Below are 26,456 nucleotides of genomic sequence, written 5' to 3'. Positions count from 1 at the left end.
ATAGGGATGGATAGAGAGAGAAGTTGGATGGATGAAGTGACGTCATGTATGAAGTGCTGAGGACTAACCCATCTTCTTTCACCCTAATGCTCAGAAAGCTTTTCGTCCCTTTATCGAGGAATCAATCACTGCAGTCATGCAATCACTGCTTCATATAGAGGAGGCATCACAAATGCATTATTATTAAGCAGAAAAGTTAATCTAGGAAGCAGAGGACCAAATGATCTCACTACCATCCATGGACGCCCTCTAGAGGAAGTGTATGGGTTGCTTCACCAAGAGTTTTTCGATGCAAGAAAACATGTGACCCAACTCGTCACAGCCTCACCGAGACAAGACCACCAGAGTGAAACTATGAAAGAAGAATCTATTCTGAAGGGGGAAGGTTACGTGTGCACATTTTTACACCTTTTTTAAACTGACTCTCATGAATCTCAACCAGGAATAAAAAGTAAAAGAAAGCAAGGTGCATGCATAGTTGTTGCTTTGTGTTCTCTAAAATAATGCATTAGCCAGTCATCAACAATGTGTCCTGTATCGCCATTACGGTGCGCTTTGTAATTAAAATTAGGGTAAAGACGTTCTAGCCTGTAAATCTAAAAACGCCCCCTTTTTTATGGGATGAATACACATATTGCGAAGAAAGTACGAAAAACCCCACAGAAAAAAAAAAACTTTCAAGGGAGAACACGAAACATAACTCCTTTTCCTTAACTTTATTCAGGCTGTTCCTTTTGTGTTTGGTTAACAGAGTCAAAAGCTTTGACATTCAGAAGGGTTGGCTTGTTAATGAAGGGGTGCCACTGCCCCTGGATGCTGGGGCTGTCCGTGTGGTACATTTTGCGTATGCGGATAATGTCCAGTCCAGACTGGCTAGCCATTTTCTGAACAAGTTGTACAATTTCCTCAGCGGATTTGCTAGTAACCAGCTCTTCCTTCACTGCTCCGTTCACTGAAACACAAAAAAGAGTGAGAAGTTTAGAACCGAGGTTCAAGGGTTGCCAGACAAGTAAAAAACCTGCAGACAGCACAACCTGCTGGCTTGCAGTACAGCAGAAAATAGCTGACGGAGAAGAACATTCAACCTACAAGTGCACTGTGGTCTTCAAGAATTAATAATTAACTGCACTTAGTGCCACAGTTCCAACACCAAGTGCTCCCACCTGTGCATAAGCAAAATGATGTCAATATGTTTTTTTTATTACATATCAATTTATGGTCCATCCATCCATCCAGCCATCTGCCAGTCACCAGTAGGTAGTTCTAGTTAGGACCTAATTTACACAGAAAGTGTTTTTTTTATTATGCTAATAACTTTGGCCCTGCTAGATGAATCTTCCCAAAATGTTCAAAACTAGTATTCCACTCACTCCAGCTGCTTTCTGGAAAGTGTCATGCTGATCCTTCAAGCAGGGGCTGAGAAAAAGGGGTTGGGGGAGGTCACAAATTACGTTTTCCCCATGCTACTTCCCATAGTGATTTTAGACAGGACTGAATTACACCAAATCTGGCAGAAAGCTAGATCTTGGTCTAGGAAGAGTGCTTTTTTGTAATTTGGTGTAAATCTATTCAGTAGTTTTGGACTTATTAAAAAAAAAAACAAAAAAAAAAAATGATGTGTATCTAGGGACGTGGATCCATTGCAGGTCTGCTACAGTAGATCTGCGGATCAACGAGCCAACAGCAATGGCGTGATTGGTTGGCCACAACTTGAATGCCATTATTTTGTGTATTAGGACTCGGCCCCGGGAAGAGTGGGGTGGTGGTCGGGGAAATAAAAGTTAAAATTGATAGAAGGGATCAGGGTATAGAGGTACCGTGAACCCATGGGAAACGGATAGAGGGGTCTGTGTGGGACCCCTCATTGGCAAGAAATTGCCCAAAAACATTCATTTTTTTGGGAGCGGGAGGATCAGCATTTCCACGATAGCGCTCAACGTGACCCCTGTGTGATTCTGCAACAGATCCGCAGATCCAGACACACAAAAAAACAAAAACCTACTAACACATCCATACACCCACTCATACAGTCACTCGCATACCCACTCACAGATCAGAGAACTACACACAGACCCACACATCCACTCACACAGCCATGTAGACACCCATACAGCCACATACAAACCCACTAACAGACCCACACAGCAACTTACACAGCCATTCATGCACTCATACAGCAAAACTACTGGCACAGCCACCCACAGACCCATGCAGCCACTAACAACAGAGACCAACACAGCCACTTACCCACCCAGTCATACACCCACCCATCACACACTCACACAACCACTCACACACCCATACAGACACTCGCACACCCACTCAGTGACCCAGAAAACCACTCGCACACCCATACAAACACCCATACAGATACTCTCACACTTAGTCGCACATCCATACAGCCACTCATACCCCCTCAGACACACCCATGCAATCACTGATACATCCACTCAGACTCAGAGAACCACTCACACACCCAATCACAGATCCACACAGGCACTCACACACTCAGTCAGAGACCCAGAAAACCACTCACACCCATTTACACACTAACACACCCACTCACACCACCACTCACAAACCCATAGTCCCTCACACACCACCACATGTGAACCCACAACTGATCCAGATCCCAATAAAAAATACACCCACTCACAGACCCACCAACACATACACACACTGAACCACTCTCACATCCATACACCCATACAGTCACTGATAATTCCACTCAGAGACCCACTCACACACCCACAGAGGCATTCACACACACAACCACACATCCACTCTCAGACCCACACAGCCAGTCACATGCACAGACACACCCAACACACACTCATACACCCACTTACATACCCACACAACCACTCACCCACCCAGGTTACAGGAACATTATAGCTAGGCAATAGCAATAAAAAAAAGTAGAAATTCACTGAAAAAAACAAAGGTTCCTGGGACTTTATAGTTAGGAAATGGAATACAAATAAAACTTAGAAATTCACTAAAATAGCAAAGGTTACAGGGACGTTATAGTTCGGTTCAGGTTTTACTCACAAAAAACCATAGAAATTCAGCAGTTCTAGTTGCCTAAGCTAACTATAACTTATGCCTGCGCAATGCACTGCTTATGCCCTCACATATTACATCACTCATGACACGGTCAGTGACATCACTGATGACATCTCAAATGACTTCATTGATTACATCATCCAGCAAAGTAAACTTTAATATAATTCATAAAAGACGAAACAGGTGAGAGACATACGGCACAGAGCTCACTGAAACCTTATCAACTACTACGCTCACATATCACTTAAGAGACAGTTCTCAGTGGGTAGTCCTGTGTTTTCTAAACCACTACTGTAAACACTAGTGACCAAAGTAAAACATCTATCCGTATAGGCTAGTCCTCTGCAAACCACAACACCACCATTCATGAACCTGGAAAGAGGTTTAATGCAAACGTCAGATTTACACAAACCACTACAACATACAACCAGTAGGGAGGTATTAGTGGATGGGCCACTGTGTGACAAACCACTAGTAAAAGGATTCTTTATCCTGGAGAAAGCTATGAGGAGAGAGAGGAGTCTGTTGTAAATGTCTACTACACTGAGATTACCTATGTTAGAAATAGTATCACTCAGTAGTACAGAAACAATAGTAATTTAACTTATGCAGTAGCTTAGTATATTTCTTTTAGTCTAAGAAACTTTTACAAAACACACTCACTGGATGATGTCATGAGTGATGTAATATGTGAGGTCATAAGCAGTGCGTGCAGGGGTGTAAGATATAGTTAGCTTAGGTGCCTGCCAAATGTCCATGGTTTTCTGTGCATAAAGTCTAAACCCAACTATAACGTCCCTGTAACACATATATATATATATATATATATATATATATATCTATATCTATATCTAGGTTCAGTGTTTCCACTGATCGCCATGACCTCGCCGCTTATGACGGTGGTCCGTGGTGAGGTGGCGGGCCTCAAAACACCACAAGGATCGCTGTATATTCCTTTCCCAAGAGAACAGCAACCACGGACTCCGAAAAGCTTCTTTAACAGTAAATTTATTACAGCAAGCTGATCGGCAACTCGACGCGTTTCGGGACACTGTTATATATATATCTTACCCAGTGGTCATCGCCACTGGGTTGTTATAGTTAGGTCAGCGGTCCCATAGGGAAAGCGATTTTGGGTTGCTAATAACTTTGGCGCAGTTTGAGGAATTGCCACAAAACTTTCCAAAAAGGTGCTACTTTCTGGCTAGTTTGTGCATGTGAGAAAAAAGGCGAGTTCCAAACCACAGACTTCTTTAAGAAGGGTTACAGCAAAAACAGCTGAACGGAATTACAACAAATTTGGTAGGAAGCTAGCTCTTGGTACACAGATTGTGCTTTTTGTGATTAGGTGTAAATACGTTCAGTAGTTATTGAGAAATGAAGGTATAAATATATCTGCATCTATGGACTGTTGGGTCAGATAGACTCCTGCAAGAGTGTTGCGGGAGTGCCAATTTAAAAAGAGAGCATTCGGTTTGCCCCAGGGAGCTTTTTTACCCGCGAGCCATGTCACTCCTGCGGGAGCAGGCTATTTGATTGGCTGGCAGAAACATCAGACAGGCCCCGTGGCCCCACCCTTTACTTAAAAGAAAAATTGGCGCTGGAGGATGGGGTCCCCAAGGCCTAACAAGGCTTGGGGAGTGGGCCATGCAGCTCCCCTCCCCTTTAATTGCAATAGTGGCCTAGGGAGATTAGGTTGCCCCTGGCTTTACAAGGCCGTGGGGCTGCCCCCCTTTATTTTAAGTTGTGGCCCTGGGGGATGAGGTCCCAATGGTCTAATAAGGCTCAGAGAGGGGGCCTATGTGCCCCCCTGCCTCTAATTAAAAAAAGGCCCTGAGGGATTGCGCCCCCAGGGTCTTGTAATGCATGGGGAGGGGGGACCCACGCAACCCCCCTCCCCTTTAACAAAAAAGGCCCTGTGGAGTGGGGGCCCCAATGCGGCCATCCTCCCCTTTCATAAAAAAAAGATGCCCTGAGGGTGGGGTCCCCATGGCTTAAGAAAGCTCAGGGATGGTAGCCACTTGGCCCCCTTTCCTCTAAAAAAGAACATGGGGGGTTGGGTTCCCGGGGCCTAATAAGGCCCGGGGAGTGGGGCACACGGATTCCTCACCATTAAAAAAAAAAAAAAAAAAAGTCCTGTGACCACACCTACTGTGCATGGCATTACATTGATGTCATGTTAAAATGATGTCATTGAACAGGTCAAGAGTGATGCAATATGTGAGGTCATTAGCAGTGCATGGCGTGTTGCAAGTTATAGGTAGATCTGCTAACTCCAAGTGGTGAATTAGTGTTTTTTCTTCTTCAAAACGTTTATGTTGGCACAGACATATTTAACTAACAATAACGATTTAACCCTTTGCGTGCGTCAGGCGGCTGGGAGCCGTCCGATGTCACAGTGGGCGTGTGCATCAGACGGCTCCTGGTCGTCCTAGCATTGGGCACGATCGTGCAGCAGGAATGCCCACTAGATACCAGGGATTTTTTTTTTTTAAACACCCTTGTGAGAAGTTGGCCTGATGTATGATGTCACTAGTTCTAGTGTACACCTTATATCAGTCCGAATACCCTTATGGTGATTGGTTGTAAAGTCAACCTTATAGACCAGCTATCCTAGTGGTAGCATGGACAAGAGCAGTCTTAGGCTAAACTTTGAATGGCATGTGAAGCCAGCTGTGATACCATATATAATCCCTTGAATACCAAATGAAAGGACACCACAACAGATATATATATAAAATAAAGTGTATTTATTCTAGACAAACCCTCAGCACTCTTTATGAGATTAGAGGTAAGTACAACACAGTCTTATTTATGCATACCTTAAGTCACACAGGTAAGTAATACAGTTAGGCCCTAGGGGCCACGCAAACCATATACTAAGTAAGTGGTATAAGGACCACTGTCACGGAAATAGAATAGGCCTAGGCCTAGGGAATCGCTGGGGCTACACTACACTAGCGTTAGTTAGGAAGTGGGAGGCCCACGGGATTCGTGTGCAGAGTGGAAACACTCACGCGTAATGCGTAAAAGTCACTAGCAATAGTACAGTTTAGAAAACGATAGATTTTGGACACTTCCGGAGTAGCTAGGAAGTCGAGACTGGAAAACTAGACACTAGGATAGTCACTATCCTGATGAGCACCGGAGTACCCAAGTTACCTAGCCCACAGGCTGCGGGTGCATAGGGGTGAAGATGCGTCGGTTTTCGTCGTCGACTCCTATGGATGCCTGAAGAAAGATGCTGACAGGCAGTCAGTGAAGAGTGTCCGGTGGATCCCAAGGCTGGGATCAAGAAGAGAGGAGACCTGCAAGCAGAAGGGACAGAGTCATGGTCACTAGCCAGTGACCACGTGGAACCAGGAAGGAACCAGGCGATGTCGTGAAGTTTGCAGGTGAAGGTGAAGCTTGTCGCTGCAGCCAGGAGGACCAGGAAGCGTCGAGGACGACCAGGACCAGGAGGCGAGCTATCCCACGAAGGCTCTTGCTGTCCGCGGCGTCGAAGTTGGACTAGGACTCACCAAGCCTTGGCAAGCGGAACCCACGAAGAACGGAGGACTTGCTTCTGGTGCAGACCAGGAAGGTCTGGGGTGCTTCTTTGCAGAGAAGCGGGAGCCAGTCTGGAGGAGCCAAACCAGCGCAGAAGATTTCAGGGTGCGTCGTCACAAAGGCCACTAGCCAGCGGGCAAGCAACCGGACAGACGCGGCAAGCAGGAAAATGCAGAAGGGCCCCACGCAGGACTCGTGGAGTGTGGGGGGCTGATCTTCGGTGCAGATGGTGCTTGGGGTTGGGGCTTCTCAATCCCCGGTGCACAACTTCGAGGGTGCCTCAGAAGCTGCGCTTGAAGTTACTAGCCACTTTTCCCAGGTAGCCGGTCCCACGTCGCTCGTCGCCTCCACGGATCTCAGCTTTGCTGTGGATGTGGATCAGGGTCGGAGAAGTCTGGAAGTCAAGGCTCTGGTCGGGCTCTGCAGTCGGTTCCTCGTAGAACGTGGGCAAAGCAAAGGGTAGTCTCTTGATGGTGCCTGTTTGCACAGGGTAGCCACTCCTTGGCTACAAGGGAGATTCTTCAGTCTTCTTCTTTCGCCGAATGTCGAAGGTCCAGAGTTTCTGTTCAAGTTTGCAGGTTCAGGATAATCTAAAGTCTTGAGGCCCAACTCCCACTCTTATACTAATCTGGGGGGCTGGGATACCTGCTAGGTCACGCCTTATGGGTGGGACCTGGGAGGGGGTGGTTACACCCACTTCCCTTTGTCCAGTTTCGCGCCAGAGCTGGGGCTGGAGTGCCCCAGCGCCGGTTTGAACTGGACTATGCAAGGAACACCTTGTGTGCCCCAGGCATGTCTCATTCCTTTCAGCCCACCCTGCCCCAATACACTAAAGGCTGTCTGGGGAGGTGCTAGCACCTCCCCAAGCAGGAAACCTATTGTCCAGGCCTCCCTGGCTGGGATCACTCCCAGCTGCAGGAGGTCAGACTTGTGTCGTGGCAGCAGCATCCATTTTGTGATGCTGAGGCTTTGGTCAGAGGCTAACAGTGAAGTATGATTTTAACATGTCTTTCCCTCTAGAAGGGGGGAATAATATCCTCATGTCCAGAAATGGCATGGGGGTATTATTCCACAGTGTTAGACACCTTACACAACATGTTTCGATAAAGCCAAACCATAGTTACCATAACCGTCTAAGATTATAAGGCACTTTAAGAGTATATGGTAGGCTATATCATAGAACAGCTATAAGGACTTGGTTCCGAAAGCTGCAGACAGGCTCAGCTCATGCTAGAGCCCCATCTCACATGTTACCAAGCACTCTGCCTCCAGGATTGTTAAGGCCTGCCATAGGAGTGACTGATAGGTACACATGTGTCTATATGTAAGTTAGGTATAGGAATACTACACCTAAGCAAGGGGTGATTACACGACCTTGCCCCAGCTGAGTGATCAGCCAGTTGTGTCGAAATGGAAGGCCAGGCCAGGGGTGGCATAATACATGCTGCAGCCCCTGGTAGGCCTAGGGTACACCTATGCCCTGGGTACCTAGGGTACACTGTACAGGGGCCAATAAGGTGATCCTATCCAAATGGGTTATGCACCTAAAGTACATAGTATTAATTTAGAGAGAGAACAGCAGGGCTGTGGGTCTGATTAGAAGACCCACAGCCACATCTAAGTCGAAAACAAGTAAAGCAAAAGCAAAAAGTGGGGGTGAACATAGAAAGCAGACCCTAATCTCCTACAACCCTTTCTGTCGGGGTGCTGTCCCTTGGGCAAGGGTCGCTCCCCTTGGGGGTGTAATTTGTTTGGCTGGTTCTGGGGGGGGGGGGGGGGGGGAGCAGATCGTTAAAAAATATATTTAAAAAAATTGCTGTGTGCCCACTAGGCCACCAGTGATTTTGTTTTTTTAAAAAAATATGTTTGTGGGGAGTGGCCTCTTAGGCAAGGCTCGCTCCCCTTTGGGAATCATTTATTTTTGCCGTTTCTGCCCCCCTTTGGGGCAGATAGGCCTTGTGATTCTGTGGTAAATAAAAATTCCTTTACCGGGACTGAATTTGATACATAATCATAATAAAATAGCTCAATAAAAAATGAGAGGCAGAATCCGTGATATTAGAGTTTCTGAATGGGCTTTATTCCAATAATCGATTATAATCGGATGCTTCAAGTTCCATCACCACGGGGTTCAGGAAGTGAAGTACATACTTTATTGACAAGAAGTAACTTTTATAGTACATACGTTATAATGAAGCAAATACAGTAGGCGTAATAATTGATAAGGAACTTGACGTGGTACCTGCGTAACCGAAAATGGGTGTTTACAAGGAGTAAAAAGACACATGATTGGTTATGATATCATGCATAGGTGGATCTATAAGATAATACTTGACATAGATGCGCGCGCAGCAGCATGACGTGTAATTGACGTGTAACTAGGGGGTGACGAGGACTTGACATTTAGCTCTATATGTGGAGACGAAAAGTCTGGGGGTCAAGTCAACCTAATCCCAAATCATATCTAACATCCTATGTTTAAAGAACTATGTTATCCACAAAAGAAGGACTCTCGGACAGAATCTATTCTATACTGACTGTGCGTGCGTGTACAAGCGTCTAAGTGTCTACACTGAATGCGAGGGGATGGGAATATTCCATGGTGACAGGGCTATGAATTACTTGCATGAGGACAGAGAAGATGGGCCTTTTTGCTTGGTAACTGGAAGAATGTTTACTTAAACTACTAGGCAGGAATGCATCGGCTGAGGGAGAAGCAGATAATTCGAAGGTGAAATACAGTTTCTTGGCAGGCAGGCAAAACTGGCCGAGGCAGGCACCGTTAGCCGCACAGGGAGTAGGACAAAGTTCATGGATACAGATGCGAGCTCAAGCTGAAGCTGTCAGAGGCAGAGAGCAGGGAAAGGCTTGAGGACAGAATCGGGCCTACTCGCCTGAACTGTAAAAATGGAGTAACTTAGCCATATAAAGTCGGTGGCCTTTCATACTTAGGAAGCGAATATCCAGCCTATTCATGGCGGATCTGACAGAGGACATGTTGACGGTGGACGCACATGTATTTGCGTCTTCATAACTGGAACTGGAGGGAACATACATGTACTTGTGACATGCACATAGAACCGTTGGGGTCCAAGATATGGGGACATAACTGACCAGGAAAATCCACATTTCCACATTCCCTCCTTGTCCCCCTACTTGCCCTTCAAGAGATATCGATCTTCATCAATCCATCGATCTGTTCATATAGCATCATTTGTTCTTCTTTCTTCTTCCGGGATCTTGAATGAAATCTTGGTGGTGGAATACACGATGTGGCACACAGACCACAAATCGCTGATCCACAATGTAGACATAGACAGCAACTGAATAGTATGAGAAGGCCAATACCTAGGAAGGATAAAACTCTCCATCCCCAGGCTGATACCGCATTCCAAAACCAACTGGACCAAGTCCAAGTGCCTGGGTTCTGGTGTATCTGGCTTACAATCTTATGAAGGCGAGGGATGGCTTTATATACAGATGGCGAATTTTCTGGTATGAATACGCAGCAACTTGATCCGATGACCCTACAAGCTCCGCCCCTATCAGCCAGGATGACGTCAAGGACAAGACGATTTTGAAGCACAACAATCCGCATAGCAGACTGCTCTTCTGTTAAATTGCCTAAGGCGGAAATAGTCTCATTCACTACTGCTTCAAGGGTTCTAGTTAATCTACGTATCAGCTTACTATTAGTAACAGTACCTATATAGGGAAAGATGCCTTTATTAAAATCTACATACTTGTCCCATGCCGTTTCAGTGTAATCGACAATGGGGAGATCTCTCCGCTTTCTGTTGTGTACTAAATGAATATTTCTGTAGTAATCAGGAGGAGCTAGAAAAACAGGTGGCAAAAGGAATGCAATGTAGCAGGTACCATCCCAATCTGGAGGTAGACGCATATATGCAGTCTGACCACATATGAAGTAGGAGTGGCGAGAAGCTCTAAATGAAGATTTTCCTTGATCACTGAATTCTACTATAGTATTGCATTTACTATGGCCCATAGGTATGGAACCAACCTTTCTTACACACAATTCACCCTTCGCTGGGAATACTGACATGGTGGGTAAGACTAATTCAACTTCGGATACGACATTTAGAATCATGAGATTAGGTGTAAAATTTCCTAATCCATATACTTCATTTTCCAGATCAGTTCCTGTTCTTTTGGGGCGACCCTCCTTGTCAGGATAGCAGACCTTGAGTAAGACTAGGTTCAGGTTTCCCCATATCCAATGATCTTGGTAAACTGCTGTGTCTGAGTCTATGGAATTGATTAAACTAAACCATGCTCCACAGGAGCCATTATGTGTGAATGGATGTGGAAAGAAAGGCAGGACTCCTTCATAATTCTGATAGGGAGGGAGTCGGCCACACACCCAACAATTGGTGGCATTACTAGTCTGATGGGAATGATGTAACATACTAATGAAAGTGTTATTGCGCAGCGCAAGTCTATAAGACAATTCATGCGGAGGTAAGTCACTAAAAGAATGTTCAGCAACAACATTATAAACATGTCTAGAAATAGGGTAATATATGTGCAACAACATACTTGTAATAATTATTAAAAGACTTAATAAAAACAAAATTAATAATGTCACTATACAGTGGCTACGCAGTGATTTACAATACGCCTGTCGTTTCAACATTTTACGGGTATTTCCTCTACTCAGGTCCAAGGGATACATGTCAGAGACAATTCAACCGCTTCACCTTGGAGAGGACTTAAACAATCAAATTGCTCGACTGGTTGGGCCTAAGCTTTAGTTTGTACTTTTCAGAATTGTTCAGTTCAACAAAAGGAAGCTTTGTATCAGTCTGTGAGATAGTGCAGGGCACAGTGTCTATATCCGAGGATAGTCCGTGAAATTTCTTAATATGGCTGGAATGAATCCAGCCCTTGCGGCCCTCGATCTTCACGGCTGTTCTTGTGGTCAACAGGACCAACTTGGGTGCTTTCCACCTGGGCTCCAGCTGAGTCTTTTGGTCGAAATTCCTCACAAAGACAAGATTACCCGGAACAACGTCATGGGGTTTCACCTCAGTGTTGTCGGGAAAGGCTGCAGCTACCTGTGAACGAGAAGATTGTAGTGCAGACATCAAGGAAGCCAAGTAATCTGTCAGCATATTACAGTCAATATCAGTTATTTTGCGTGGTATAGGCGTCCCCCACATATTTGGTGGTCTACCGAAGATCACCTCATACGGGGATAGCCCTGTTCGAGAGTGTGCTACCATTCTCATGTAAAAGAGTGCAACTGGTAACGCTACTACCCAGTCGACACCTTTCTCTCTGCATATTTTGGACATTCTGATTTTCAGTATCTGGTTATGTCTTTCTACGAGACCTGCTGCCTCGGGGTGTCGGACACAGTGGAATTTCCACTGATATCCTAACAGAAGTGAAACATGTTTCATTAATTCTGATGAGAACGGCTGGCCGTTATCTGAGTAAACAGCACGTGGTAAACCGTATCGTGGGAAAAATTCTCGAACCAACTGTTTGGCAGTAGTCGGGGCAGTGTAATCTGAAACCGGGTATGCCTCCGTCCAACGGGACAGAGCGCAAACAACTACAAGAACATATTTGAATCCTCGACATCGTTCCATCTAGATATAGTCCATCTGGAGTACTTCAAAAGGATGATTAGGAGTATGAAATCCACCCTGTTCTACGGGGACGCTTTTTCCTGGGTTGAACTGACAACAGATCATACAGGTACGGACCTTTTGTTTTGCTGCTGTTCGTAAATGTTTGTTGAACCAAATGTGTTGAATGCTGTCTAGCATAGCTTTTTCTCCTAGATGTGCTGGACTATGTATAGTGTTAATTATAACTTGGACCATTGAATCAGGAAGGAACCACACAGACTTTTCCTTCATCATCCATCCTTGGTCCGTTTGGATCCCTCCTAATTCAGTCCATTTCTTTATTTCGTCTGGTGTAGCATGTGTCTGTATGTCAATTACGTCAAGAGTAGGATCTTTAACTGTCATGCAATGTGTCGGGACTATTGTCTTTGTCACGTCGGGGATTTGAGTTTGAGCGGTCAGTTTAGCTGTTCTGTCGGCTAGATCATTGCCTTGAGAAATGATATCAGTAACCTTCGTATGAGCTTTACATTTCATGATTGATATTGCAGTGGGTAGATGTATTGCATCTAATAAGGCATGAATGAGGGGTCCGTGCTGAATGTGGGCACCGTGGGAAGTTAAATAACCTCTCTCTCGCCACAGCACGCCGAAGTCGTGTACAACTCCGAATGCATAACGTGAGTCAGTGTATATGTTGACTTTTTTATTCGTGGCTTGAATACAGGCTTGTGTCAGAGCGATGAGCTCTGCGGCTTGAGCTGACAAAGTATTTATACGATTAGTTTCAATGACTTCAGTATCTGTTGTGACTGCGTAAGCGGCCACTAACTCTCCTGTACTTGTTCTCATGCATGAACCGTCTACATACAATGTCAGGTCTGGGTCTGATAATGGGACATCGGTTAAGTCTTGTCTGGGTTTTGTTGTTATTGTAATAACTTCAATACAGTCATGGGCTAGTGGGTCTGTTCCTATTACAGGTAGAAGTGTGGCAGGATTCAATGTGTTACAGCGTCTGATTTCTATATGTGGCTGAAACAATGTAAGTTCATATCCTGTAAGTCTTGCTATGGTCAAGTGTTGTGTTTGCGTTCTATTCACAAGAACCTCTACTGCGTGTGGTACTTGAACTGTCAATGGATGTCCTAACACTATGGCATCGCTTTGTCTGATTGCTAAAGCTGTCGCTGCTACTGATTTCAGGCACGCAGGCAGAGCCTGAGCTACGGGATCTAATGTACTAGAAAAATAAGCACATGGTTTGTGTGATCCTGCTTGTTCCTGTGTGAGTACTGACAAGGCAGTACCTTCGCGTTCTGTAACAAAGAGTGTAAACTGTTTTCTGTAACATGGCGTTGCTAAAACGGGTGCTTGACATAAAGCTTTCTTTAAGTTTTCAAAAGCTTGTGTGTGTTCCTGAGTCCAAGGGAGAACAGTCGATGTGGCTGCCTCCTGTGTGGTTAACTGAATGAGTGGTTTTGCTAGAAATGCATATTGAGGGATCCACTGCCTACAATATGAAGTGAGGCCTATGAAAGCTCGTACTTCCTTTTGTGTCTTGGGTATTGGCATGTTAGCTATTAACTGAATGCGGTCGGGTGTAAGCTGCCTTCCCTCCTTGGACAGCGAGTGTCCAAGATAAATAACTCGCTGGACACAGAATTGCAGCTTAGAAGGGGACACCTTGTGCCCCTTTTCGGCTAGAAATTGTAAGACTGCCAATGATGCTTTCTCACATTCGGGTTCGCTTCTCGCGGTGATCAGCAGATCATCGACGTATTGAAGCAGAGCAGTGTTAACTGGCATGTGGATACTGTCAAGTTCTCGTTTCAGTGCTTGGCTATAGATGCTGGGGCTTTCTGTAAATCCTTGAGGTGCGCGGGAGAATTTAAAGCTACGCCCATTTAAACTAAATCCGAACAAATATTGGCTTTCCGGATCTATTGGGACACTGAAAAAGGCATTCTTGAGATCAATTACAGTAAAGAATGTTGCTTCGGAATCAATAGCTGTCAATAATGACGAGATATCTGGGACCACAGGAAATTGTGGCACAATGCATTTGTTTAACTCGCGCAGATCAATAACCAATCGATATACCGGCGGGGCTGTAGGATCTGTTCGTTTAAGAATCGGAATTATCGGTGAATTACATACATTGGAGTCTGTTTCTACAACTACTCCTTGGGCAATAAGCTCGTCAATGATTTGTAGTAAAGCCACTACAGCATCTGGTGGTAACTTGTATTGTCGCATTCGTGGTAGCACCACTCCTGCCTTTAGTGTGACTCGATATGGTGTAATATTCATGCAACCAACATCAGTAGGGCCTTGTGCCCATAGATGTGTAGGTAAAGTCTGCAGTCGGGGATCCATGTCTCTAGATACATAGTGACCTTTAAAATCACGTAAAAACAACCTTACTCCTTCCGGAGAACAACATATTATTGCTCCTAGAGCTTTCAACGTTTTTATTCCTAACAAGTTTTCTGGGCACGATTTAGTAAGCAATAAATCTGTAGTTCGGGTCAGAGGTCCTATCGTAAGTGGAAGAGGCTGTGATACTTCATTAACAATAGGTTTTCCTGAAAAACCAAGGGAGATATTCTGAGAGCCTGAGAGGGGTGCCCCTGGAACTTCACTACGTTTTATAGTTGTTCGACTTGCCCCTGTATCGAGTAAAAATTTTCTATCTTGACCTAATAATTCACTATGTACATAAGGTCCTTCTTGATCTACAGGAATCTCGATAAGGGGTAAGTCAACTTCCCTCTCTAGGCTAGTTCATGCGTAACGCTGATACTCAGGATATTCATACTGTGCAGTCTGATACATTTGTCGTGTTGTGGTCTGTGTGGCAGCAGCAGGCAACGGTGGTGCAGCTGGCACAAACTGTATTGGCTGTTGTGCGGCTGGCATGGCCTGGGCATGCTGCATAGCTCCTTGTTCATTCTGATCCTGTCTGAGTGGCCGTGATCTTTCTTGTGTTTTACCTATGGCGATATTATGTTTTAAAACTGGACAATCGTGTACGTAATGACCTGGCTTTTTACAATAATTGCATGTCCCTTTTACAGGTCCTGCTGAATCAGAATGTGTCATACCCTTTTTATGTCCTTCAGCTGGAACTGTCTGGGAAACTAGCATTTTCATTTTCGTGTCTTTCATGCGTCTGTGTTCATGTTCCTGTTCCTCTTTAATTCTATTGTGATGGTACTGTAACATTTGTAACATTTGTGTTGGAGTGTTACCTTGCCAGGTACTCTCGAATTTTAATACTCTATTCTTTACTGGGGGCAGGGCATTTTCCACTAATTTTGTTACAAACAGATGCGGGTATGATTCGCTACTTGCTTTTATGCCACTATTTATACCAAAACATTTTTCAAATCGGGCATAGTAATCACTAGTGTCTTCATCTTGCTTCTGTTTACAGGCTGAAATTGTACCCCAATCTTCCTTTTTCGTAGTTAATAAACGTGGCAGTACCTGTACTAGTAAACCTGGTAGTGCTTTAGTTTTATCCCCAAGCCCCGAACCTGGACCTCGGGCCCTTTCTTCTGCTTCTAATGCTGACCATTCTATCTTTTGATCTCCTACCTCCCACTCTTTTTCCTTGAGTTTCTCATAAATGCCAGCAGGCATCAACACCTTTAATATTGTCATAATGTCGGGGTAGGTATACTCTCCCATGAGTAACATGTCTTTAATTTCTCGGTGAAAACCCGCTGGGTCTTTGTCATGACTGGGTACCACTTTCTTCATGTCTAACAATTCTATTTTCGATATGGGCGTATATACAAATACACGTTTAAATTGATCGTCCTCGCCTTTTATGGGGTGCACTTCTCGTAAGGGATTCTGTCTATCCATGTGATACGTTGTTCTTTCCTTGACAGGCAATGAGGTATGCTCTGAGCATACAAAAAGAATATACTGCTTTCTTGATACTAGAATTTCTTTAATTAACTTAGTACCTGGACCTCTCCATTTATTCATGAGCAATTCAGTTAATATGTCAGGTAAAGGACCAGGGTCCGAATGCTGACTCTGATATAGTATAATGAGTTGTTGAATCATATAAATCCCAGCTAACCTCTGCTCATCTGGGGTGAGATTCAAAAATGTGCGTACTACTGTCTCATCACTATATTTTCCGGGACTGTCCACCCAATGGACAGCTGCCCTTGCTAAATCTTGTTCATCCATAGAATCGAGAAAATGATAACCCCTTCGTTCTCGGAGTAGCTTGTCGGCGGTTTGGAACGAATGCTCGTTAGACCTTATGTTAATTATAGGTATTTGGAAATTTCTGTCATTATCTAGACATATTGGACGTATTGAGTCAGTATGACATCTAGTCTGATTCCTATTACAAGATCTTCCTCTACCTACATAGGCTATGGTGTCCGGCTGTCCTGCGGGCAGTCCTGACCCTTCTTCCTCGCTTTGTTCGAACTCGTCGGTCTGTAATCTCTCTTCGTGTATCCGTTCTATTTCTTTACGGATCGTTCGGCACATGGCTATTATACAATTCTGCTTATCGTGTCTTCCTTCTGATATATTCTGGCTCCATTTTGTAAGAATATGCATTGCATCCGGATCTACCCCCGGTCGGTCTTGATTTCTGATCACACAGTTTATGAGGAAACGTAACAGTTCCCCTTGTATCTCTACTTTCTGGAATTCCATAGCTCTGTTAATACATTCTGGATCTCGCCCTGTTTGAACAAAATGATATATTTTATCTAGATGCGCAGTCATTCCTGGTAACCTCGCTAAATACCCTGCGGCTCGTCTGATACGTAATGATGCCAGGACCATTTCGTCCTCTTTACCGACCACCGGGTCATATCTACAATCTATAAGAAGTTCCTTAAGCGCACGTTCACTTACGAATTTGGGTGTACGTGAATGCGCTGACTCTTGAAAAACAAGTTTATTTATTCTAGGTGGCGTAAAAGTATTGCTAGCACCTCCCGTGGCCCCATCTGGGGCGTCGGGTGTGAAAGGATTCGTCGAACGTGACACAGCAACTATAGGTGTGGACTCAGCTATGGAAGCACCTGTAGGAACAGATGCAGAAACAGGTGTGCTTGCCTGAACTTGTGACTCGATTTGTTGCTGTAGCGATACGGGTGCTGGATCTTGGCGTTGGACCTCCCTGGTACGCGGTCTACGTGGGGCGGAATTAGCATACTCGGGAGCTGCGTCATCTAAATATGAGGAAAGAAAAACATCTTCTGCGGTTCTAGGATGCCCCTTAGGATGTACCTTGATTGGAAATAATGGGGGTGGCAAGTCTTTCGGTATCTCTGGAGTAGCCTTAGGTAATCCTTCGGCCAGAAGGGGATACATACCATTCATAAGGGCATTTCTTTGTCTGTCTACTTGTTCTGATTTCACTCGGATACCTTCCTCAATTAATAGATTTTCTTGAACCTTGCTTGAACTTTCTTTACTCTTCTCTTCCTGTCTACGTGCTTTTTCTGTGCGTCTATGAGATTCTTTACGCCATAACTCAACGGCGTTTTTCTGTGACTGTCTGACTTTCCTTTTCCATAACTCTTCCTCGACTTTCATGATGCACTCTGCATCCCAGGTCCCCGCTGCGGGCCATCTCTGACTTTCTGGTAATCCCTTGGTGTAATCTACCCATAAATCAAGAAACAATATAGCGTCTAAGCCATGCTTCTGATACATAAAGTGCCCTGGAGTATCCCTAGGAGGAATAGGGACGGCTTCTTCAAGTACCCCTTTCCTAGTAGTGATCTGTCTTAATTTCGAAAAAAGCGGCATATTGACAACTGATCCGATACTTAATTTTGAACACACTTAATACAAAAAGCACACTAATGAACAACCATTCATACCACAATATGCAAGACGTTTAACACATTTAACATTAAAACATTAAACCTTTAACTGAAACAACAATGATGATCGTCTGCATAACTAAATCACCATGCTTAATTCTTGACACTTACTAGACACTTCGGAATACTTGATATACTGCTAAACAGTACAGATACACTGCTAAAACAGTGCAGACCGGATTTGTGTACCCAAACCCGTCTTGACCGGCACAACCTATGTGCACGTCAGAAAATGCCTCCCCAGTAATGGTACTCACCGGGTAGCTTCGGAAACGGAAGGCCTCGGTAACTTGAACTTGAACCGGACTGGACTCGACTCGCCTCGTCGGAAACTGGGCTTGACTTCGAACTGGTGGGTCTCTGTATACCTCGGATCTTGCTCTCTCAGCTAGGCTCTGGTCGGGATACTTCGCACTTCTCACCGCCTCGTTTGGGTGTCGATCGCAGTCTCACTCGCCCCCGCTTGACCGGAGGGAGATACAGGAAATCCTGTTGGTACGCGTAATTGTCCGTCCAGCTGTGGCAGGAGACCGGGCCTGCTACTCACCGCCGGCGCGTGAGATGAGAAAGTGTCCCTGTTCGGGCGCCATCATGTGGTAAATAAAAATTCCTTTACCGGGACTGAATTTGATACATAATCATAATAAAATAGCTCAATAAAAAATGAGAGGCAGAATCCGTGATATTAGAGTTTCTGAATGGGCTTTATTCCAATAATCGATTATAATCGGATGCTTCAAGTTCCATCACCACGGGGTTCAGGAAGTGAAGTACATACTTTATTGACAAGAAGTAACTTTTATAGTACATACGTTATAATGAAGCAAATACAGTAGGCGTAATAATTGATAAGGAACTTGACGTGGTACCTGCGTAACCGAAAATGGGTGTTTACAAGGAGTAAAAAGACACATGATTGGTTATGATATCATGCATAGGTGGATCTATAAGATAATACTTGACATAGATGCGCGCGCAGCAGCATGACGTGTAATTGACGTGTAACTAGGGGGTGACGAGGACTTGACATTTAGCTCTATATGTGGAGACGAAAAGTCTGGGGGTCAAGTCAACCTAATCCCAAATCATATCTAACATCCTATGTTTAAAGAACTATGTTATCCACAAAAGAAGGACTCTCGGACAGAATCTATTCTATACTGACTGTGCGTGCGTGTACAAGCGTCTAAGTGTCTACACTGAATGCGAGGGGATGGGAATATTCCATGGTGACAGGGCTATGAATTACTTGCATGAGGACAGAGAAGATGGGCCTTTTTGCTTGGTAACTGGAAGAATGTTTACTTAAACTACTAGGCAGGAATGCATCGGCTGAGGGAGAAGCAGATAATTCGAAGGTGAAATACAGTTTCTTGGCAGGCAGGCAAAACTGGCCGAGGCAGGCACCGTTAGCCGCACAGGGAGTAGGACAAAGTTCATGGATACAGATGCGAGCTCAAGCTGAAGCTGTCAGAGGCAGAGAGCAGGGAAAGGCTTGAGGACAGAATCGGGCCTACTCGCCTGAACTGTAAAAATGGAGTAACTTAGCCATATAAAGTCGGTGGCCTTTCATACTTAGGAAGCGAATATCCAGCCTATTCATGGCGGATCTGACAGAGGACATGTTGACGGTGGACGCACATGTATTTGCGTCTTCATAACTGGAACTGGAGGGAACATACATGTACTTGTGACATGCACATAGAACCGTTGGGGTCCAAGATAGGGGACATAACTGACCAGGAAAATCCACATTTCCACAATTCTAGGCCCATCTGCCCCAAAGGGGGGGCAGAAGCCATTACACACCAGGGTTTATAAAATGGTGTTGGGGAGGGACCGCTTGGGCAAGGGTTGCTCTCCCTTTAGGAGGGTAAATTTATTGGCTGTTTATGCCCCTCTTGGGGCAGATCGGCCTTATGCTTTTAGGCCTACCTACCCCTCCTGCTTGGCTGGTGGATTGTGTGTGGACTAGTGCATTATTTGCATAGGTGATTGTAATGTTTTATTTCTCCTTTTTATTCTAGTGCAAAGCTTTTGATTCTGGTTTGCGGTTTCGGCAGTGGTTGATCTGCAGCTTTGCGTAGTTGCATTAATTTGGTAAGAAAAACATTTTTGTTCGGTTTACTCCAAATGAGTATTATTGTCATGCAAGAATGAATTTTTTGTAAGTGGTGTTATAATAGCAGCATATTTAGTTAGTGTTCTGAGCATGAAATTCTTTGCAATGTGTTTTGCGTTGTCTTATGTGTAATTTTCTTTTTTAGTGGGATATTGTTGGTCCTTACTGTGTCTGTACAGAGTAGGCGGTGGTGAGTCTAGCTGCTTCTGGCAAATGAGTGGTATAGTTTTGGAGTATATAGGTCTTTGTGATAAAGCCACATTTTGTTTATTACTTATTTTACAAAGTGTTTGTTGTTGTTGACTTGTTTGACAAGTTACCTTTATTAATAAGGATTATGGCTAGCCTTAGAATTACTGCTCAGCAGGTGATTGGAATCTTCCTCTGAGCAGGATTATGAGACTGACAGTGCGACTGAGGGAGAGGAGGGAGCGCAAGATTTTGGTAGTGAGTTTTCTGTCCACGAGGAATCATCCGATGATGAAGCTACTCTCAGTTTGGATGAAATGCCTGTTTTAGAGGAGGACACTAATGTGTCGATGGTGGAGCAAGAGACATCAGGATTGCAGCCTGGGGCTGCAAGGCTTCCTACTGGAAGTGCTGGACTCTGGGTTGATCCAAACATGGTGCAGCCGGTGTTGCCTGCCTTTAGTGGTGATGCAGGGTGTAGAGTGGATTGTGAACATTTTTTGCCTATACAGTTTTTTCCTGTTGTGCATGGATGATGTATTTTTGGCTGAGATTGTTGAGCAGACGAATATGTATGCTGAACATTTTTTGAGGGACAGCAGTGCCAGACTTAGGTCCTGCTCTAGAGCTACCCGGTTGACTCCCACAAATCTGGATGAGATGAAGAAGCTTTTGGGTTTGACATTTTTTGATGGGCTTGATAAGGAAGCCGTCCCTGCTTTCAAATTGGTCTACCAGTCCCTTGATGGCAACGGCCATATTTCCTGCAATTATCGTGATCGGTATTTACTTTTGCTTCGGATGCTGCATTTTGTTGATAATGCTTTGGATTTGCCACGAGATCACCCTGACTGTGACCATCTTTTTAAGATTCAGTCTGTTCTTGATCACTTTGTAGATCGATTTTCAAAGATGTATACTCCAGGGAAAGAAATAGCTGTTGATGAGTCTTTGGTCCTGTTCAAGGGAAGTTTGGTTTTTAGGCAGTACATTCCTAGCAAGAGGGCATGTTATGGAATTAATATGTATATGTTGTATGAGAGTAGGATAGGCTATGTCTATAATTTCCGGGTGTACACTGGGTAGGGATTCCACTATTGACCCCCCTGGTTGTCCGTCCACTTTTGGAGTTTCAGAGAAAATTGTGTGGGAACTTGCTAGAGGACTGTTTACCAAAGGTCTCCATGTGTACCTTGATAACTTCTACACTGCTGTGCAATTGTTTAAGGAATTGTTAAAATTCAACACTTTTGCTTGTGGCACAATACGCTCTAACCTTAAAGGTTACCCAAAAGGGCTTGTTTGCAAAAATCTTCAGAGGGGACAGTGCAGAGCCTTGCCAGGAACTGCTAGCTGTGAAATTTGTGGGCAGGAGGAATGTGTACATGCTGACTACCATCCATGATGACAGTACTTCATCTGTGACTGTTTTGGGTCAGGTTGTGGAAGTGCGCAAACCTGTGTGCATTTTAGACTACAATAAGCACATGGGTGGTGTTAATAGAGTAGATCGGAGGTTGGAACCTTGCACTGCTGTTCGTGAGGCTTACATTTGGTATAAGAAGTTGGCCATCCATTTCTTCAATTTAGCAACTTTTAATGCTTTTGTTGTGTTCAAGGAGTGTTCTCCTACGTCAAAGATGACTTTTGTTTTGTTTCAGGAGTCTGTGATAGGCAGCCTTGTTGTAGTGGGACAGGCAAGTGTTCCTAGAGTTGGAGTGGTGGAGGATGTGTCTAGATTGAAAGATCGCCACTTTCCTGATTCAATTCCTCCCATGCCCCAAAAAAACAATCCCTGTAAGAGATGTAGAGTTTGCTAAGAGGTATGCGGATGGCGAGTGTGGGTGTCCAATGCAGAATTGGCTAAAAACTTATTTTTTTAAAGATGCAGGGCTTCAAATTTGCGGTGCTATACCCTTAACCCCTAAGTTTTTGTCTCTTCCCAGTCACAGGCCCTTGCCCCACCCACACAAGTGAGGTATCATTTTACTCGGGAGACTGAGGGGAACGCTGTGGGGTAGGACATTTGTGCCAGCATAGTGCTTCCCCATAAAAATGTGTGGAATTTTTTTTCCAGCTAAATTAGAGGTTTCTTGCAGCAGGCCTCATCCGTCGCAGATTAATTAAAATGAAAAAGGCCGTCCCACAGTGCCAACTTACAACACTTAAACTATATTGCCTACAATGACAATCATGGATGGCATGTGACTCGTCAAATTCAGAGCCTGCCTACCTGCTGGGTGAACCTCTTGTGGACCCGCCACTGTACCGCTGTTGCCGCTGTTCTTGGGCCGTCTCCTGCTGTGTGTCTCCCCCGCCGCCGCCATAGCACCTCGCGGCCGAGAGCGGGGGGAGACTACAGCCCCCAGGCTCCTTTGCGGCCGGTGACGCCGCCAACGCGACCGGAGGCGATAAAAACATCGCGGCTCCCTCCGCGTCACGGGACGCACGCGGTCAGCGCCGGGCTGAGCCCGGGCAGAGGGCGGGACGTCTGTGGCAGACCGAGGCAGGGCTGGGCCCAGTCTCCAACGTCTTCGACCTAATTCTAAGGTATTGTGTCTCTTCAAGTTTGTTGCAGTGTTATACCCTGCCTAATAGTTGCTCTTTGTATTGGGTATTAGTATCCCACATCAGAGGTGTGTGATTCTGTGGACTCTTACTGTTGGGTATTGCCATTCATACTGTCAATTATGCCAAAATCAACCCCCTTTCGCAAACCAGCTACGCTGGGAGGATCAGTCAGAGGCACCCTGGACAGTTTCATCACAAGAGCTGCTTCTGTTTTGGAAAAGGAGATCGCTATAGTTGAACGACGCCTATCGGCCGAGCATTTACATTCTAAAAGATCTTCACTCGGCCCCATTCAACTAGCTGTTTCACCGGCGCTGGCTATACCTACTTCCAGCCAGACTGCCTGTCCTCTGTCTCCGCTAGCTCATGTGAATAAGACAGTGCCACACTCTTTCTCACAATTAACACCGCCTGCTTCTAATCCTGTTGAAAACCACTCTATGGACTCCACGTCATTGATCCTACAAGCTGCTGGATCCCCCCCCACTACTACTGATGCTAGCTCGCAAAGGATGGGAAGGAGAAGTCACACTACAGGTCCGCCTCCTTCAAAGAAAAGGAAGAAAGGAGGGAAAAAACCCTCCAAAACGAACTGTCCGGGCATTGCTAATTATAATTCAGCGGAGAACACTGCAAACTGTTCTCAGCCAGCCGTCGAACAAACATTAGCCTCGGACCCTCCTAACTTTGTCTTTTCACACGACGACATTATGTGCCGACTTGAGACATTAGTAAAATCACTTCTTCTTCCTCTAATAGAAAGGATGAAGGGGGTGTCGAATCAACTTGGGGTAATTGAGCAGTTGGTTTTGAAAAATGTTGTCCAACCAAAAGATACACTGCCTCAGGTCTTGGTACCATTAAATGGTACTTCTCCTTCTAATTTACTCCCAGCGCTGGATGACAGGCACAGTTGTGCAGAGTATCCCAAAGTCAAAACCTTACACACTCTACCAAAGGTAACTAACCCTATACCTAACCGAAAGTTAATTGATGTTCCTTCTCCTTCCAATAGCTCCCACCCGCCCGCAAACAATCTATCTTCTGACACCCCTCTGAACAAAATACATGGTGCGAGTCTTGATCATATACATTTACCACCTGAAGCAGCTCCCTATGTAGTTCTGATGACAGGTGTCCCCGTACTAGAGGCAGGAAGGAAAGAGGGTTACTCTGACCTTAAAAACAAGGTCTTACATTGGTTGGGTAAGAACAGACCTTTACCCTACAGTATAAATGGCGAACTACTGAATGTTCGCAGGCTTGGTTGGGTGGGCCCACGGCCTAAGGACATCGAAGGCGACGTAATTGTTGTCAACTTTAGAGACCACAGAGCAACCAAACATATAGTCAATTACTTTCAACCCCAATACCAGAGCGCCATTAGCACCTTCGATTTAACTTATTTTTATCCTCAAAGTTTAATTAGGAACTCAACACACTCCAACACTCTTTCCTGGCTAAAGACAGGCCCTCCTGTGTTTAACATACCAACTTTTAATCGTTTCTCCTCACTTAGAGGATTAGAGGATGTGGATTGACTTATTCCAGAAGCACATCACCAGCACCCCCCCTGTGGCTTATCAGATGTACAACCAGCCAGGGATTACTGTGCTTTAACTCTGCCCAATGCTGGACCAGTTAGTGGAGGGGGCAACTCTGGTACTATCCAAATACTCTCATGGAACATTGCAGGCCTTAAGAAACATTTGGCTAATACGGTTTGGATTGACTTCGTCAACCAATATGAAATTTGTATGTTCCAGGAGACCTGGAGCTTGGACCCTCTTTACATGTCCGGTTATTCTACCTTCTACACACCGGCAGTGCACCAGGGTGTGGGCCGCCCTTCTGGTGGCCTACATATCTGGATCAAGATTACACTTAACCTGGACATCAAAGTCCATAATGCCAAGTCAGCAGACATCCTCCACTTATCTTTTAAACGGCCCTGGAATGGCTCTAGAATTGATCTTTTTAATGTATATGCGAGGGGAGGCCCCTGTAACAAAAATTCTGCTACTATCTCTACTTTGGAGGACGTCCTGTCAGGTATTCCACCTCTCTCTAATATAATTCTGGGTGGCGATCTGAACTGTACATACGAACCACTAAGAGACGCAGACCTTCTGGGCTCTAATGAGGATGACACCAAAAACTGTATTCCGCCCTTAAATTTGAGTCCCATCAAAAGATGGTCAACAAGAGCTCTACAGATCACTGGCCTTACTCTGGAACACAACCTCCGAGCATTAAACGGAAGAACCCCCTCTGATCCCCATGGGTCCATGACATTTAACAGACTAAATGGGCCGTCGCGCATTGATTATTTCATTGTTGACGTGAAATTCTGGGCCAATGTGGTTGATATGAAGGTAGTTCAGACGCTAGATAGTGACCACAATCCCCTTTGTGTAATTTTAAAATGACATATAAGGCCAGAAGCTTTAAATTCGAACCTATCCTCAAAAGCAGTAATTCCCACAAACTGCAATAGAAAGTTGAAATGGCACAAAGTATCATGTCACATTGGTATTTTAGATTCCATAAACAGCCAAGTGGCAACTAAGGCTGCCGAATTTGCTCTCCTTATTAGCAGGAAGGTAGAGACACACTGTACAGACTTCAACAATATTTATAAAACCTTTATTGAGGATATAGGTTCCCATTTCAAAATAAAACCAATGGCTGGCATAAAGTTCCCAACCAAGAGAGGCAATCCATGGTATACTACCGAATGCAGAACCCGAAGAAAGGCGATCTCTCTCGCCCTCTGCAAAAGAGATTCTGTAGCAGCCAGGTTGGCTAGACAAGCCTACAAAAAATCTATAGTAGAGGCTAAACGGACCTGGGAGGAGGATCATTGGCTAGCACTAAAGAACGCAGCCTTTTTAAAAGATTCTAGTACCTTCTGGACTTTAATAACTCAACTAACCAGAAGAGACTCTGACCCACTTCCCAACCATATAACCGAGCAGCAGTGGTCTGCGCACTTCTCCAAACTATATTGTAATGAGGTAGAGCTTGACCACCCTGTCAGTGCCAACTCTGTCTACAACTATACTGCATCGCAGCCTGAACCAGCAGATTTTTTTACCCTCACGGAGGTTCAGACCGCTATTAAAAGCATAGCACCTGGGAAGGCAGCAGGCCCGGATGGCCTCCCAGGAGATCTGATCCTTCATAACCCCCTAGTATGGGCAAATCTTATCTTTAACATGATGAACCTCTTGTTGTGTGGCCACACAGTCCCAGACTCCTGGAAGGGTGCTGAGGTGGTCACTATCTATAAGAAGGGGGCGAGAGAGGACCCTGCCAACTATAGACCGATAAGTCTAATTGATGTCATCCAAAAGGTGGTTGGCAGGGTCCTTAACTCACGCTTGGGGACTTGGCTGGAAGAGGGAAACATCTTAACTCACCTACAAGCTGGCTTTAGGAAGAAAGTAGGTACCATGGACCAAGTGTTCAGATTCGTAG

At 44.9% G+C, this 26,456-nt stretch overlaps 1 protein-coding gene across 1 annotated transcript in view; it reads right to left on the bottom strand.

The window, feature by feature from the left end:
- Positions 1–701: 701 nt before the first annotated feature.
- Positions 702–26,456, bottom strand: part of MRPL43 (mitochondrial ribosomal protein L43) — a 127,930-nt gene continuing 102,175 nt past the window's right edge. The window contains exon 3 of the mRNA XM_085606508.1: positions 702–952. Within this exon, the coding sequence (XP_085462634.1) occupies positions 717–952 (236 nt within the window). The 3' untranslated portion in view covers positions 702–716. The remainder of the gene's footprint in view (positions 953–26,456) is intronic.

Source organism: Triturus cristatus, chromosome 1_2, assembly GCF_964204655.1.
Source record: "Triturus cristatus chromosome 1_2, aTriCri1.1, whole genome shotgun sequence".
Classification (NCBI taxonomy): domain Eukaryota; kingdom Metazoa; phylum Chordata; class Amphibia; order Caudata; family Salamandridae; genus Triturus; species Triturus cristatus.
Note: the sequence above shows the minus strand (reverse complement) of the source record. Positions and strands in the feature narration are given on the sequence as shown.